Below are 15,698 nucleotides of genomic sequence, written 5' to 3' on the forward strand. Positions count from 1 at the left end.
GTGGGAGGACTGAGTGAAATCTGGTTTAACTACCAAGGCAGGTTACGCCAGAGTTTTAAAGGCCGATCCTCCGCCGCACATATCTGTTAATTACAATGTGTAATCCAATATCTGATTTGTGATTGTGTTTACCATTTCATTAGAGCCATGCACATCCCACATCAGTTTGTATTGTTTGCTCCTTTGTTAAAAGTTATCAAGAACTTAGTACAGAATGTTGACTTCTTATTGTAGAATGCACTTTGAAGTCTTTGAAGCCTCCCTTTTTCTGAAATCAACAATCAGAAGTGGAAGTCAGAGTATTTGTGGTCATAGTTCTTGTGTAAAATGAGGGTCGCTCCATCTGCTTTCCGAGACAGAGTAAACTAGTGATGCACCGCACAATGTTGAATAATTAAAAATTAACCATCAATCCAATATCGCCCTTAGACCCAACATGCAACCCGGGGGAGTTCAGGATTGTGATGGTGGGGAAGACCGGCGTTGGGAAGAGCGCTACTGGAAACACCATTTTGAGAAAAACGGTTTTCCCGTCAGAGTTCAGAAATCAGAGTTATCCCCTAATTCATTGACCGCCTCCTGCACAAAGGCCTTTGGTGAAGTGAACGGGCAAAAGGTTTCTGTTATTGACACTCCGGGTCTGTTTGACACCAGGGTTGATGAGAAGAAAACCATTGAAGATCTGGGCCGGTGCATGTACTATGCTTCTCCTGGACCACATGTCTTCCTGGTCCTCGTCCCACTGGGCAGATACACAGAGGAAGAGAAGAACACTGTGCTGAAGCTCCAGAAGGTGTTTGGAGAAGATGTGTCAAAAATGTCTCATGTTTGAATTTAAATAAATATTGAAAAGGTGCAGTTGGTATTTGTCGTAACCTATCTGTGAAGTCGCAGATGGAAACCAACTTCACCGAAGTCTGAGGACTTGCTTTTGCTGTAATTCAATTTCTTTTTGATCAAGGACTGTAAAGTGTGAATGACACAACTCGAGCAGTACTAGTTGACATCTTTATAACAAAAAAACAAATGTGATTTGTTTTAAATCAACATAAACATTATTAATTAATGTGCATTTTAAATATAATATATAATATTCTTATAAAAATGTATGTAAAAATAATATGTAATTAAAAAGATGAATAACCACATTTTGCTGTGGGTGTTTTTGTATATTTACCTCTGAGATGTAAAGTGAAAAGCATTCAGGCCACTTTGTAAAACGCACAATCACGGTAAACATTCTCCAAACCAGCAGGAGGCGAAACCGCGCCTCGAACTCGAGCAGAACAAAACTCAAGAAGGTCAAAGTTCACGAAGAAGCGACCCTCGTGTGCTGCTGCGTGTGACGGCGGAGACACTAAACGACTCAGCGACACGCAGAAAGAAGCGCAGGAGCCTCCGAGGAGAAGCAGGTGAACACTGAGGCCTCTTTGTGTCGCCATGAAGCTTCATGACTTCACGGTCTTCTCACCGAACGGAGGAGCTATGCTAGCTGGTGTTAGCATAGCTCCTCCTAACAGGGGCTCGTTACACAGTCTGCTTTGTTACCTAATTTACTGTGTTTAGCCGTTAGCTCACAGCTAACGTTAGCCGTTAGCTCACAGCTAACGTTAGCCGCCGTTCAGCTATGTAGCCGGTACGTTAATTAAGCTAACGTTAACTCCGTGCGCTGATATAATTTCATCTAAAACGTGACGTCACTGACCGTTTCTGTGATGGACGCTAGAAACGTCACCAGGGTTACTGTCAACAGCATCACGTCGCGTTAGCTCACGTGTTTATTATGACGTCACTTTACCACAACGACCCTGCAGTAAGTGACGTTACTATTAATCTGGAGGTGGTAAAAAAGTGTTAAATGCAAGTCCCAGGTGCTCTACAGGTGTATCCCCGTAGTCCGCGTCAACCTCCACTACTGTTTGAGAGGTAAACGGATGAATCACACCAGTGAAGATTCAAATCATTTATACAAAATGTAACTTGACTAATGAATTATGCTGATGTGTTCAAAGAGTCAAACTAGACTTCACCTGCAACGTTACACTGATTCACACGTTGATGCCTCACTGACACGCATTCTATAACATGTATGTTCTGCAATAAGACATTCTGCACTTCATTTTATGCCAATGCTTTAAGACTAAGCTAAGCTATAATATTTACTGATTCCAAGGTCTCACACAATTTTCCACATAATTTGATAGTATTCCAATATCTTTAAGTTAGTTAAATTAAAATGTAATTGTAAGTTTTAGTCCTGAAGGGAAATAAAAACAGCCCAATTTTTTTTATTTGTATCTATTCCTGATTCAAAAAGCCACACATTTGTTTACGTTTTTTGAATGTGTCTAATGTCAGTTTTTATTAAAGGATAAAGGATCTTTAATCAGATTTTCCCGTCAGGTCACGATGTCCTACACCTGCATCAGCTGCCGAGTGGCTTTCGCGGACGGCGAGGTGCAGCGGGCGCACTACAAAACGGACTGGCACCGCTACAACCTGAAGCGCAAGGTGGCCGACATGCCGCCGGTCACCGCCGAAAACTTCCAGGAGCGCGTTGTGGCGCAGCGGACGGCCGCCGAGCAGCAGCTCAGCGACGCGGCGGCCTCGGAGGGCTGCGCCGTCTGCAGCAAGAGGTTCTCCAGCGCCAACGCCCACCGGAACCACATGCAGTCCCACAAGCACCAGCAGGCCGAGAAGCAGGCGCTGCTCGCCGCCGAGAGGAAGGTGGAGAAGATGAACGAGAAGAACCTGGAGAAGGGCCTCGGCGACGAGAAGGCGGACCGCGACGCCAGGAACGAGGCCCTGCAGCAGGCCCTCAGGGAGCAGCAGAGGCCGAGGGCGACGAGGCCGAAGGCGGAGAAGCTGGACAAACCCCCCAGGCTGATGTGGCTGGAGGAGCAGGCCAAGAGGCGGGAGAAGGAGGACGGCGCCACGGCGGTGGAAGGTACGCAGGAGAAAGTAGACAAACATGCTTCTTAAAGGAGTCTTTCGGGTGTTTTTCTTACAGTAGAAGCTTTTGATATTACTGTGATCAGAAAGTGTTGGATCCGGAGAGCAGATGACCTCTGCATGTGTCGTCCTGCTCGCTGCTGCACATCTGCAAACATTCATTTTAACTCTGATAACGTGAGATGATGAGCTAAGTGCTAATGCTGGATTGCTGCATTATGGGGCCTTCAAACGTAAATCCAGTGTTTCAGATATAAAATTGATATTCGAGGGGGAATTATGACCTTTTTGTTAACGGAGGCCGTGCATCTACTTTGCTGCCAACGAATCCCTTGTTCCAATAACGATGTTCCAGAAGAGTGGGAGGACGTTGACGAGGAAGAAGATGATGATGATGAGATGGCGGAGGAAGAGGAGGAGGAGGAAGAAGAGGAGACGATGGATGAGGAGGGAGCTGACTCGGCGGCTGCGCTGGACCCCAAACCCGCCGACCTGCCGGGTTCGATCCCCGTCACCGACTGCCTGTTCTGCTCCCACCACTCCAAGTCCCTCGTGAAGAACATCGACCACATGACCAAAGTCCACAGCTTCTTCATCCCCGACGTGGAGTTCCTGGTCGACCTCCGTGGCCTCGTCCGCTACCTCGGTGAGTTTGGGCAGAAATCTGAAAGCCGCAAGCGGCCTGTTGGAGTCGGGATCAGGGACGAGTCACGTTGGGACGCGCATACGCACACGCACACGCACACACACACACACACACACACACACACACACACACACACACACACACACACACACACACACACACACACACACACACACACACACACACACAGATTCTTTCTTTCCGAATCATTTCAAAAGTCAGATTTAGGATTTTTCCCAGCATCAACTGACCAGAATAAAACCCATAAGTTGCTGCGTTGCAGGAGAGAAAGTGGGCGCTGGAAACGTGTGTTTGTGGTGCAACGAGAAGGGGAGGTCCTTCTACTCAGCAGAAGCAGTTCAGAGTCACATGACGGACAAAAGCCACTGCAAGCTCTTCACAGACGGAGACTCGGCTCTGGAGTTCGCAGACTTCTACGACTTCAGGTAATAAACTCTTTACTATCCTAAAGAGTTACTAGAGCATTAAAGTATTCGAAGGCAGCAGTGCGGCTTCATCTCTCCTCTCTGAATAATAATAATAATAATATGTCTTTTTGTTTGTGTATTTTAGGAGCAGCTACCCGGACAGGAAGGAGGGAGAAGAAGAAATGGACCAGGCAGAGATCTCTGATGACAAGAACCTGGAGTACGATGATGAGAGGCTGGAGCTGACTCTCCCCTCAGGTGCCTCTACGCTTCATTTATACCGAGTGAATAAATGTTTATTAAATACAGACGAAAACATGAGTCATCACATATTTAATATTACCAACGTTAATAAGTGAATCTCAGCGCTTGTTATTAAATAAAAGCAACGCGTTGCCATGGTAACGGGATGTGTTCCTCAGGCGCTACGATCGGCCACCGCTCCCTCATGCGCTACTACAAGCAGCGCTTCGGGACCCAGCGGGTGGTGGTTCTGATCCGCAACCGGAACGCCGTGGGCCGGGTCCTCCGGCAGTACCGCGCTCTGGGCTGGAGGGGAGACGGAGGTACGGACCATTTTATTCCCCAAAAGCTTCCTCCCTGCTTTTTAATGACTAAAATAGTCCTTATAAGCAGAAGGGTTTATTCATTTTTATCATTTATTTATTTAACTAGTGAACTTCATGTACTGCTGAACTTGTGTGTTAAAAGTACAATAGTCATTGTCATTACAATTCTGTTGTCTCCCTCCCCCCCCCCCCCCCTCCCCTCCCTCAGGCTCCTTCTACCAGAAACCCAAAGACATGCAGTACGTCCAGAGGATGAAGTCCAAGTGGATGCTGAGGATGGGCATGAACAACAACACCACCCGGCAGGAGCACTTCAGGGCCCAGGTCATCTTCTAAGCTGTGACCTGATGGACCCGATGGACCGAGGGGGGGGGGGGGACCTGGTGGATTCAAGAATCAATTAACATCTCTGCTTTTTCCCACCCAACGAGACTTTCGGTACAGATTTGATTACAGCTGATTTGTGGCTTGAAGGCAAGAAGAATAATCAGACAGGTTTCTGTTTGAAGGAAATGCAGCGATGATGATGATGATGATGGGGGTGTAAACCCTGCTGGGGGCAAAGCGTAAATGGGGTGAACCCGATCTCATGGCCCTCCTCGTATGAAGAGCGGCTCCATCTCCTCGGCGCCCCCCTGCACGTGTTGTTCTGTGAGACGGATCAGGTGGAATCTCTCACACATTATTTTTGAAACGTCCAAAGTTTTGGACATAATCCACTTTCTTCCTTTAAGCTGATCTTTGATTCCATGTGCTTGTAATACATCAAATAAATGAATGGCTCATATTTATGGAATATGTGGCAGTGTGTTTTTATTACTAAATAACATACTATTTATATTTAGTCTTTAAATTATGATACAAGTATGTTTACTGTGAGATTCTCTCACAGTAAACATACCCGGTGTTGGAACCTGCAGGAGGTGAGTTCCATACTAAAGCACCTCGTTCTGCACAGTTTATAGTAGATTTACTCCCACTGTTGTTTTCTCAATGAGTAGCTGCTGCTCAATTTTTTATTGAGCATTGAGCAGCATCCACCTGGTCAGAACTACATCGTCACGTGATGGTTTATGGATGCAGAGCGTCACCGTGTCCATAAACACGTCTCCACACTACGAAGGTGGAACCTTGGGGGCTGTATTTTGTACACGTTTATATAAATGTGATTCTAATACTCATCATTCCTGCAGTCACTTACCAAACTTGTATTAAAGTATGAATGAGGCTTCAGAGCAGATACGTAATCATTTATTTATAGAATCATCCGTTCAATACACATAAAAAAACCAACATGATTCCGTCAGTCGGACGGCTGCACAGAGAAATCAAATCGTCCTCATTCAGGAGAAATAACGAAGGCAAAGACTCGCAGTATGAAATGTACAGCCGTGTGATTATAATATATATATATAAAACATTGCACATTATAGCAAAAAAGAGAAAATAACATGGAGTACAGAATATACAGGAAGGCACCGTGGAAGAAACCTGCGTCTTTGGAGGATCTGCCGCCCGCGGAGCTCCAGAGAAACGTCACGCTGCATGAAATACGATGAAGGTCCTCCAGATGTTCAACCGCTGTGAAGCCTCAACGCACAAGAACTTCATCGGAAAACCGAGGTTTGGGGCTTTGGTGGGTTCTTAAGTGCTTGCGTAGAATATCGGTCACGTGCCAAAGAAAAGAGGAGCATCATTATTTAGTGACGGAGGACCGATAAATGTAGTTTGATATTATACATCTTTGGGGAAAAGACTCAGAAATTGACATTTTCAATAGAATTTCTTTTTGCCAATGATTGTCTAACAAGAGATTAAAACTGTTAGAGGACATATGATGCCGCCAGAGAGGTTTTAAATTCAGAGAAAAGAGAAAGTCCAGCTTGTTTCACACGAGCGGAACCAACCAGCAACGTGCGCTGCTCGTACATATTATTTACAGAGAGCAGATCATCTGCAGAAGAAGTCGGGTCCCAGAGCGTTCCACAGCAGAGGGGGCGGGGCTTCACCTGCCGTGACATCAGCACCAGGAAGTAACGCTTTCCTTCCAAAACAAGAGGCTTCTGCGCGAGGGAACTGAAATGAGGAGATGACGTCGGCTTCAACCTTCAGCTGCTGTTTCAGCCCGAAGAAACTTGAGACTGAATTTTTTTGTCCTCAAATGACTGATTCAAGGATTTCCTTCCTTTAAGTCCTCGTCGACGTATTTTCATATTGGAAACTTACTTAATGATTTGTCCTCTGGCTGGATGACTGATAATTCTATAAGTGTCATCCTCTTATTGAAAATGTAATATCGAAGCCTTCATGATGAAAATTAATATACAAAATTACGTTTTGAAAAACGTGGCAACCAAAGAACATCAAAGCCTGGACCTTCTGCACCTTCTCATCGCCATGGTAACATCTCAGGTTGGTATGAAGTAGATTTTACGGTCGGAGCCCTCGCTGACGTCCGATGTTTTGGAGTGAAAACGCTCATTTGGAGCCGATTGTCGCGAGGAGCTCTGTGCTGCGTCTCAGTCCCACGCGCCCCCCCCCCCCCCCCCCGCAGGGCGCCACGGGGGTCAAAGGGCGGCGTTCACCAGGCGCTGCACTGGCTGCCGTGGCTGCTGACGGAGTGACAGTTGCTGTAGCGCTTCTTGACGATCATGCTGATGTAGGCCTTCATCAGCTTGGCGATGTCCATGACCTGCAGGCGAGGAAGAGGAGGAGCCGTTACGCTTCATCAGCACGGTTGTGCCGTTAAAGACGACCAGAGAAGACATTTCACGGGTGGAATGGAGCAGGGTGAATGCCGTCTAATGTTTCTGTTATTAAAACCTGACAGTAAAACAAAACATACACACATGTACATAAATATGTATTTTTTTGTATATAATTTCTAGCGTATCGGCAGAGGAGTATTTGGGATTTTGGGCTGCCTTGATAAACTGAAAATCAAACATAAGAATCATTTATTTCACCATACGAACCATTTGCGTTTCGAACACCAGCTCTCGGCCCTCTACAGCGATCTTGTAGGTGTTTGCCAGCGGCGCCCCGAAGGAGAGAATCTGCTCGTACGGGAAAACCTCCAGAGGCCACGCCTCCCCTCGCTTGTACACCGATATGGCCTCCCGGCTGACGCCCAGCCACAGCTCGAGAGGGAAGGCTCCGTCCCGACTCTACGGGACACGAGGGACACGAGGGACGGTCGGACTCACATCGTCCATTTGGAAGGTGGGCGCATGAAATCACCGTGAAGGTCACTCACCTCCACGTTGAACAGCGTGGAGCCGTACCCCTGCCACTCCTTCACCACGCTCATGTACTTCACCATGGCCTGCTCCTGGTTCATCCCCTGCAGCTTCCTCCACTTGTCCGTCAAGCTGGTCTTCACCGCCGCCGCCTCCTCCCTCATCCACGCCTCCAGGCTGTTCTCCTCCTCCAGCTTCTGCCGACTCAGCGAGCCGCTCCTGAAGCTCCGCCTCAGCGTCCCCTCCAGGAAGCTGGAGCGCTTCCTCTCCGAGGCGCCCGGCCGCTCGGCCACCGAGCCGGAGCCGGGGGCGAACGTCTTGGCCGAGTTCTGCACCCGGGCCCGCAACCGCGCCATGGGGAACACCAGGGACATGTCGGGGACGCCGGCCGGCGAGCCGTGGTCGCCCTGCAGGTACTGCAGCCTCAGGGCGGCCAGGAACTGGAGGGTCTCCTCGGGGCCCGGATACTGACCGCCGATGACGGCTTCGTGGGCCTGTGGGCGAAAAAGCAACGTGAGACAGAACCTCCAGCTGCCGGCGAGTTTGGTTCGGTCATCTGACGAACCGATGGCTCTGCAGGAAACACCCACATATTTTAATTTAAATTGCGTCTCACCTGCTCAAACATGAAGGCAAACTCCACGCTGTCTTTGGGGACGTTTTCCGTGTCCAAGAAGCAGTAGAGTTTGAAGTAGAACTTCCATCCCGTGTTGCGTTCGTCGGGGCTGGCTGACAGTCTGGAGACCAGAGAGAGAGAGAGAGAGAGTTCATGAGGACAGAAGCGTCTCGCTTCACGTCTCTGTGCTTCGGACGTCGGGACGCTTACTTTTCAAACTTGGCGAGCACGTCGGCGACCACCGAGCGGCTCTCGATGGCCTTCTCTGTGGTGGCGTTGTGTTCGAACAGAGCGAACATGTTCCTGCTGTCCTCCATGGCCAGACCTCGGATCAGCTTCTCCACCACCTGAGGTGACCCCCCCCCAGGGAAGGAGTTTCATTACATGAGGGAAAACTGAGCACATAGAAGAAGAACCTGGAGGCTCCGGAGGAGGCGGAGTCCTGGTGGCTGTCACTCACCTCTCCAGCTGTTGTGTGGGAATCAATGGTGATCTTGCAGGAGCCTCCTCCGTGGCAGTGAACCGTGGTGCTCATGTCCTGCCGGGACACGATGGAGCGGATCTCCTCCTGCGACGGGACGTTCTCCCTGGCTCGGGTCTTCTTCAGGGAGTCCAAGGCGAAGGCGGCGTAGCGGTCCATCTCCGTGCCGGGCAGCAGCTCCCGGGTCCTGCAGAGGTTTGGACCGTTAGCGCTCTTCCGATTCACCTTTGACAATCGCTGTGCGATCTGTCCTTTACCTCTTCAGGTGGAACTTGAGGTATCTGAGGATGCTCCTGGACGGGAGGAAGGTGCAGGACATGCAGACCAGGATCTTCCAGCTGCAGAGGTTCCCGGGGCTGCCGGGCTGCGGCGGCCGCACCGTCTGCTTGATCAGCTGGCAGTAGAGCTCGTCCCGCAGCGGCTTGAGCTCCTGGCCGGTCTGCAGGATGCCCTGGATGACGGGAACCGGGTCGGCCACGCCCTCCAGGTGCTGCAGGGAGCTGAACACCTTGAGGCCTTCCTCCTGCAGCGTGGTGGAGCTGCTGTTCCTCAGCGCTGGACGGCAGAGGGACGAGGGTTCACTGACTCACTACATTCGTTTAATCGCATGCCGCAGATGAGACGCCGCATTCAAACTTATAAGACGGTTTATGAAGCCGTCTCCGTCCTCGTGGGACTCACTGCTCAGGTGGATGTCTCCGTAGGGCAGCGGCAGCAGCGGCGAGTGCAGCGGGTGGTGGCTGTGGCGAAGGATGGGGTTCCTCTTGTAGATCTGCTCCACCACCTCCGAGTTCAAACAGTTCTCCTGCAGAAGAGACGCGACGGTCAACTACGCCGCTGCGTCTGGCCCAATGCATGCTGGGATGTACTCCGCATGCACACGGAAGAATCTCCATCCAGCGTTTACATGCAGTATTCATACAGCCAACAGGTAGACGGACACACGTGATCCTTCCTCCTCGCGTCCTACCTTGATGTCGCGGACCAGCTGCTGGGTGGGCGTGTCCACGGGCGCCTTGGTGTCGATGACGTTCTGGATGGAGGTGGCCCAGCGCGTGGCCTCGTTCAGCAGCTTGCAGCAGAGGCGGTACGAGTGCTTGCGGCCGTAGACGATCACGCTCCAGTAGCCTGCCGGGGGACGCAGAGAGAGAACGGGTCACGCTGAGCGACAGGAGCCCGTCGTTTGGGGGGGAAGGGAAGTCCCGCCCCCTCCTCTCACCGGTGTCCTTGAAGACCCGCTCGTCGGGCGGCGCCACCGAGCAGAGGCTGTTGAGCACCAGCGCCCCCAGCTTCAGCGCGCCGCGCTCCGAGCTCTTGTAGTAGTCCAGGGAGTTGTGCGTGAGCAGGAACCAGCGCTTCTTCAGCTTCAGCGCGGCCTTCGAGCTGTTCCTCATCTCTTTGTGCAACCAGCCTGAGGGACATGAAGGAACCAGAAGGTCACGGCGTATCACAACCACGAGGACAATGCTGAAGACTCTTATTGGGTCGGCTCCCCCGACGCGATGCTCCTCCCTCAAAAGGCCGTCACCTCGGATGATGAACTCCTGGCCGTCCACGCGCGTGTCTCCTTTGGAGCGCTGCAGCAGGGTGATCCAGTGGTGCATCTCCTCGGGCGTGTCGGCGTTGCAGTGCAGCACGCGGTTTGCCGTGATCATGACGAAGGAGTTGGGCCTGAGACCAGAACCAGAGAAGGAAGAGGGTCTAACAGGGGTTATACTCATAGTATACTCATAGTATACTCATAGTATACTCATACTATGTCATACTAATGTCATACTGTGTCATACTGTGTCATACTATGTCATACTAATGTCATACTGTGTCATACTTATGTCATACTGTGTCATTCTATGACCTTTTATAAACAGGATTTAACAGTCAGACGTCTTAATGAATAATAAACTTTCTCAAGAAAATGTTTTAAAAAGAATCAGTATCAGTATATTGTAATATATTACACAGTATGTTGGACAAAAATGATGACATACATGTTAAAAAATGTAAATGTCATAACGAAATCATGATTCAAATGTCATAAAAAGTCATGTAGAAAGGTAAAAAATATATATTATTTAGTACAATAAAGTCATGAAACATTATAGAACACGATCTAATTAATGATCATTAAACAGTATATTTAAATGCAAAAGCACCCTAGAATAATACTGAATACTGATTTTATCAAAACCTATACCAGATATTTTTTTAAAGATATTTTTCTATAAAAGCAGAATCAACATCTTTCATCACATAATGACACGCGAGGCTCCTCACCGCTCTGGATTGTCTGCTGCACAAACCGAATCGATCATCCCCACATCCAGCGTTCCCTGAGGGGGGGGACAGGGTCAGCTAATGAGATTGACCTTCTTCTGCCCCCGTGGAAACCAATTATCTCACTCACACACACACACACACACACACACACACACACACACACACACACACACACACACACACACACACACACACACACACACTTCCAGCACACGCGCGCCGCGTTGAACACAAAGAACCACAACAGAAGCAAAAAGACGGATTGAGTGAATTTGATTTTAAAGTAACGAAAGTAGAACTTGAAGAAACTCCGTCGGGATTAAAGAGAAACGGTTGACGCGTTGGCGCTGGTTAGCGTGACCTGAGGAGACTCACCACGGCGTTCTGCGGGTTGGCCTGCTCGTGGTGCATCTCTCGGATCTCCTGCTCCGTGGAGCCGTGGACTTGACTCAGCACGCTGAACCACTGGCTGTAACCACGGAGACGGCGTCACACACTCCTTTATTCTCAGTTGGACTAAATATGATTTGGTCTCAGATTTTATTGATGTAAAAAGACTTTTTAGGGAAATGTGGAACATATAGTTAACGTGTTAATCGGCTGCACGGTAATAAAGAAGTACAGTCTGCATGAATACAGTACAGATGAAGGTGATTCTGCCCCAGACACAGAAATGATGGACTTCCTGTCTGCAGGGACGGAGACGGCGTACCTGGCGTCCTCGGCGGACTCTGCGATCAGCTGGTACGTCCTCTCCGGCATCACGATGTTGATTCCGTTCTCTTTACCCGTGTTGTCGATGATTTCTCTGCAACGGACAAAACGGAAAAGATGAAATCTCTCTAGAGGCTTATTCCTAATAAAACTACACTCACAAGAAATCACTTTATAAAATATGTCATATAGTATGTCGCGAAAATGGAACAATAAAATTAAATTATGATAGAAAAACAATACAAAAGGGATTTGCCTTCTGAATGGAATTATACATTATAATAAAATCACCATCTTACACCTTAAATAGCTTTAAAAAAACAATATTTTTGTCAAATACCAAAATATATACTTATCTAAAAATACGTTTTGCAATTGTTCAGATATTAAGTTATTAATAAGTCAGCGTTATTGCGTAACGATTGTAATATTCATCATTTTAAGTGTCTTGCTGCGTCCATGTTCCTTCATCCAACTCTCCAACACGCATGAACGGTGTCACATGTCCCGGCGCCGTTAACGGGTAATAACCGGGTCGCTCCTCACTTGGCGTCGTGCATGTCCAGCACCCCCTTCATCTTCTCCTCGCCGTCGTTCTCGAAGTACGTGAGCTTGCTCTGCCGCAGGACGAACCAGCGGCGCTTCCAGTTGCGGCGCGACAGCGTGGACGAGCCCCCCCCTTTCTTGTGCAGCCAGCCCTGCTTCAGGGCCTCCTGCTTGGCCCGGAACCACAGGAAGGTCTCGTCCTTCAGGACGCACCAGCGCCGCTTCCACGTGTTGATCAGGCCGCCTGCAGGGAGAGAGAGAGAGAGAGAGAGAGAGAGAGAGACGTTCACGCCGCGCCAGACGAGTCGACGTCTCACTGTAGAGGTCAGAGGTCATTTCAAGGAGATACCTTTGATGAAGAGGAAGCTGTGGAAGTAGGGGAGCGTGACGCAGCTGTAGACCGAGTCCCGCCGGTACGACAGCTCGTCGTCGGTGTCGAACCTGTCGAAGTCGTCCTCGCTGTCCTCGAACTGGAATAAGACAACAGCGACAGTCGGCGGACGCAGACGCATTTAAGGAGTGAATTAAGATCCAAAGGGGAATATTTCATCTGAGGCCTCGTTGAGAACTGAACAGCGTGGCTGTAGTTGACCCCTCTAACAGACCTGTCAATCAGCGTGTAGCCCCGCCCTAAAGCATTAGAGACCTGTCAATCAGCGTGTAGCCCCGCCCTGAAGCATTAGAGACCTATCAATCAGCGTGTAGCCCCGCCCTAAAGCATTAGAGACCTGTCAATCAGCGTGTAGCCGCGGCCTAAAGCATTAGAGACCTGTCAATCAGCGTGTAGCCCCGCCCTAAAGCATTAGAGACCTGTCAATCAGCATGTAGCCCCGCCCTAAAGCATTAGAGACCTGTCAATCAGCGTGTAGCCCCGCCCTAAAGCATGAGAGACCTGTCAATCAGCGTGTAGCCCCGCCCTAAAGCATTAGAGACCTGTCTATCAGCGTGTAGCCCCGCCCTGAAGCATTAGAGACCTGTCAATCAGCGTGTAGCCCTGCCCTAAAGCATTAGAGACCTGTCAATCAGCGTGTAGCCCCGCCCTAAAGCATCCCCTGCTTTACTGAGGGAATAAATCAAGTCATTCTCTCATAGACGTCTGTGGGACCAGAGGAGTCGCCCCCTGCTGGTCACTACACAGAATGCAGCTTAAAGACCGACTCACCGAGGACTGGGCCCCCTCCGAGCTGAAGCGGTAGGCCCCTGAGCTGTTGTAGGTGCCGACGGAGCCGCGGTAGTCGGGGGACCACTGGTCGCTGCGGGGGTTGGAGAAGGCCATGCTGCCGCTGAACACGATGGCGCCCTCGTCGTAGTCGTCCTGGTCGTAGTCGGAATCCTCGTCCACGTCGGACGGAGCATCGGACGAGGCCTGTGGGCGCGAGTAGGTCGAGTCCCCTCTGGACGGGCTGTGGCAGGGGGGGGGCACCGGCGGCAGAGGCAGCGGCTGGAGCTGCAGGGCGGCCTGCGGCGGCGGCGGCGGGGGGGTCACCCCGTCGTTGGCGTAGGGGTCCTCCTCGGACGAGTCGTCGCTGGTGCGGATGCCGCTCGTCCGCTGGCCGTCCGAGTGGCCGTGCTCGCTCGGGTTGGGCGAGTCCTTGAAGGCCTCGTCGTCCGCCCCGAAGCCTTCGTCCACCTCCTCCTCCTCGCGGCCCCGCCCCCCCCCGCTCTCCTTCCCCTCCGCGCCGTCCACCCCCAGCGAGCTCTCGATGTTCCTCACGCACTCGTCGATCTCGTCGAAGTTCAGCGAGTCGAGGAACTGCTGCGCCGCCTTGCAGGCCTCGTCCTCCAGGCGCCGGAGCTCCTGGTCGCGGAGGAGCTGCAGGCGGTGGAGGGAGGCCTCCGTCAGGGAGAGCTCCTGCCGCTCCTTCAGCCTCTGCAGCGACTGGATCTCCCGCTCCAGCCGCAGGATCTCCTCCACCTGGGTGGCCTCGTGGGGTCGGATGGCCTCGTCCGCCGACTCCGCCTCCTCGGGGGCCTCCGCCGACTCCGCCTCCTCGGGGTTGCCTGCTGCTGCGGGTGGAGGCGGAGCCAGAGAGGCCAGCTCCTGGTGAAGCTCCTCCAGGCGTCTGGCCTCCTCCACCTGAGGAGGAGAAGATAAAAACTGTTTTTGTTTCCAGCTTCTTGCCTTAAATCTCATGTTTGTCTTCGAGGTACCAAAAGCTTATCTGGATGTAAACAGTTACTATGGAGACTAATTGAAAAATAATAAAACTATGTAGAAATGAGAACTTATATAACTTAAAACAACTATAAAAGCCCGTCAGTGTAGTGAGATAATGAGTCTTTCATGAATGTCCGTCGATTCTGCTGCAGCAATCTGCATATCAGATAGAATCTGATATCTAATCTATAAGATTCTAATTCCAATGTATCAACAGCTGGAAGAATGTGGATGTTCTGCAGTTCTATTAATTCAACACACTGGAGGAACCTTGAAGGATCTGATCATGAATGTGGGCCGCCGGTCTCCTTCATGACCCAAATAAGAAGAAGATTATTCTGGGCGGCGGAGATCTGAACCGACGGCGCGTTAACGTGTGCGTTAACGTGTGTCTGCATGCTGGCGGTCGGTCGTACCTCCCTGGCGAGTCTCTCGGCCTCCAGCTTCTGTCTCCTCCTGCAGGGACCGAAGACATAAGAGTCCCCGGAAACAAGTGAGCTCATCGAGGAGTTAAAATCCCAGCGGACAGTGAAGGTCACACGTGTGCGTCTGTGTGTGTCGACACTCTGAACTACACAACTTCACGCTGAATTAAACAACTGATGACTTCAGTCTTATTTGGTAGAATTCCACTAACTCCTCCTACCTCTCCGCCTCCTCCTCCTCCCTCCTCCTCCTCATCTCCTCCTCCCTCCTCTTCCTCTCGTCCAGCAGTCGGCCGAAGGCCCGGCGGGCCAGCTGGCCTCGCGCGCGCTTCTGGAAGGTCAGCGCCGCCCAGCGGACCAGCAGGAACTTCCTCCTCCAGTAGAAGGCCCGGTAGTTCTTCTGGATGACCACAATGCACTGCAGCAGCTTCCTGTACTGCTTCCTGCGTGCGGGAAGAAAACCCGCCCGTCAATCAACGGACCCTCGAGGCGCTCTGTGATGTGCTGCATGGGGCGATGTGGTACCGGGCCATGTAGCCCAGGACGTGGGCCTGGATGATCACGGCGGCCCTCAGAACCTCCATCTCCCGCTGCTTCTCCAGGCGATGCTCCAGAGACTCCCGGAGGAACACCTGAGGGGGGAGGAG

At 50.8% G+C, this 15,698-nt stretch overlaps 2 protein-coding genes across 4 annotated transcripts in view; one reads left to right on the top strand and one right to left on the bottom strand.

Annotated features, from left to right (window-relative positions):
- The first annotated feature begins 1,200 nt into the window (after window positions 1–1,200).
- znf622 (zinc finger protein 622) lies at window positions 1,201–5,391 on the top strand. Of its 2 annotated transcripts, none has more exons than XM_040171101.2 (7): window positions 1,201–1,412; window positions 2,404–2,947; window positions 3,308–3,598; window positions 3,882–4,044; window positions 4,172–4,284; window positions 4,449–4,592; window positions 4,804–5,391. In XM_040171101.2, the coding sequence occupies exons 2-7, from the start codon at window positions 2,410–2,412 to the stop codon at window positions 4,929–4,931; spliced, it is 1,377 nt and encodes a 458-aa protein (XP_040027035.2). In that variant the 5' UTR covers window positions 1,201–1,412; window positions 2,404–2,409; the 3' UTR covers window positions 4,932–5,391. The 2 variants fall into 2 exon arrangements, with proteins under 2 accessions (XP_040027035.2, XP_077956082.1); XM_078099956.1 differs by having other exon boundaries at window positions 1,299–1,412; window positions 2,391–2,947.
- Window positions 5,392–5,830: 439 nt separating this feature from the next.
- Window positions 5,831–15,698, bottom strand: part of myo10 (myosin X) — a 47,440-nt gene continuing 37,572 nt past the window's right edge. For both annotated transcript variants that reach the window (XM_078099955.1, XM_078099954.1), the window contains exons 22-41: window positions 15,577–15,683; window positions 15,273–15,494; window positions 15,043–15,082; window positions 13,631–14,545; window positions 12,818–12,938; window positions 12,469–12,712; window positions 11,921–12,016; window positions 11,584–11,677; window positions 11,206–11,261; window positions 10,460–10,602; window positions 10,151–10,342; window positions 9,902–10,059; window positions 9,613–9,736; window positions 9,189–9,486; window positions 8,911–9,118; window positions 8,661–8,797; window positions 8,451–8,571; window positions 7,852–8,328; window positions 7,571–7,762; window positions 5,831–7,287 (exon numbers count right to left, since the gene is read on the bottom strand). In XM_078099955.1, the coding sequence (XP_077956081.1) occupies window positions 7,177–7,287; window positions 7,571–7,762; window positions 7,852–8,328; window positions 8,451–8,571; window positions 8,661–8,797; window positions 8,911–9,118; window positions 9,189–9,486; window positions 9,613–9,736; window positions 9,902–10,059; window positions 10,151–10,342; window positions 10,460–10,602; window positions 11,206–11,261; window positions 11,584–11,677; window positions 11,921–12,016; window positions 12,469–12,712; window positions 12,818–12,938; window positions 13,631–14,545; window positions 15,043–15,082; window positions 15,273–15,494; window positions 15,577–15,683 (4,056 nt within the window). In that variant the 3' untranslated portion in view covers window positions 5,831–7,176. The remainder of the gene's footprint in view (window positions 7,288–7,570; window positions 7,763–7,851; window positions 8,329–8,450; window positions 8,572–8,660; window positions 8,798–8,910; window positions 9,119–9,188; window positions 9,487–9,612; window positions 9,737–9,901; window positions 10,060–10,150; window positions 10,343–10,459; window positions 10,603–11,205; window positions 11,262–11,583; window positions 11,678–11,920; window positions 12,017–12,468; window positions 12,713–12,817; window positions 12,939–13,630; window positions 14,546–15,042; window positions 15,083–15,272; window positions 15,495–15,576; window positions 15,684–15,698) is intronic.

Source organism: Gasterosteus aculeatus, chromosome 3 (assembly GCF_964276395.1).
Source record: "Gasterosteus aculeatus chromosome 3, fGasAcu3.hap1.1, whole genome shotgun sequence".
NCBI classification, from domain to species: domain Eukaryota; kingdom Metazoa; phylum Chordata; class Actinopteri; order Perciformes; family Gasterosteidae; genus Gasterosteus; species Gasterosteus aculeatus.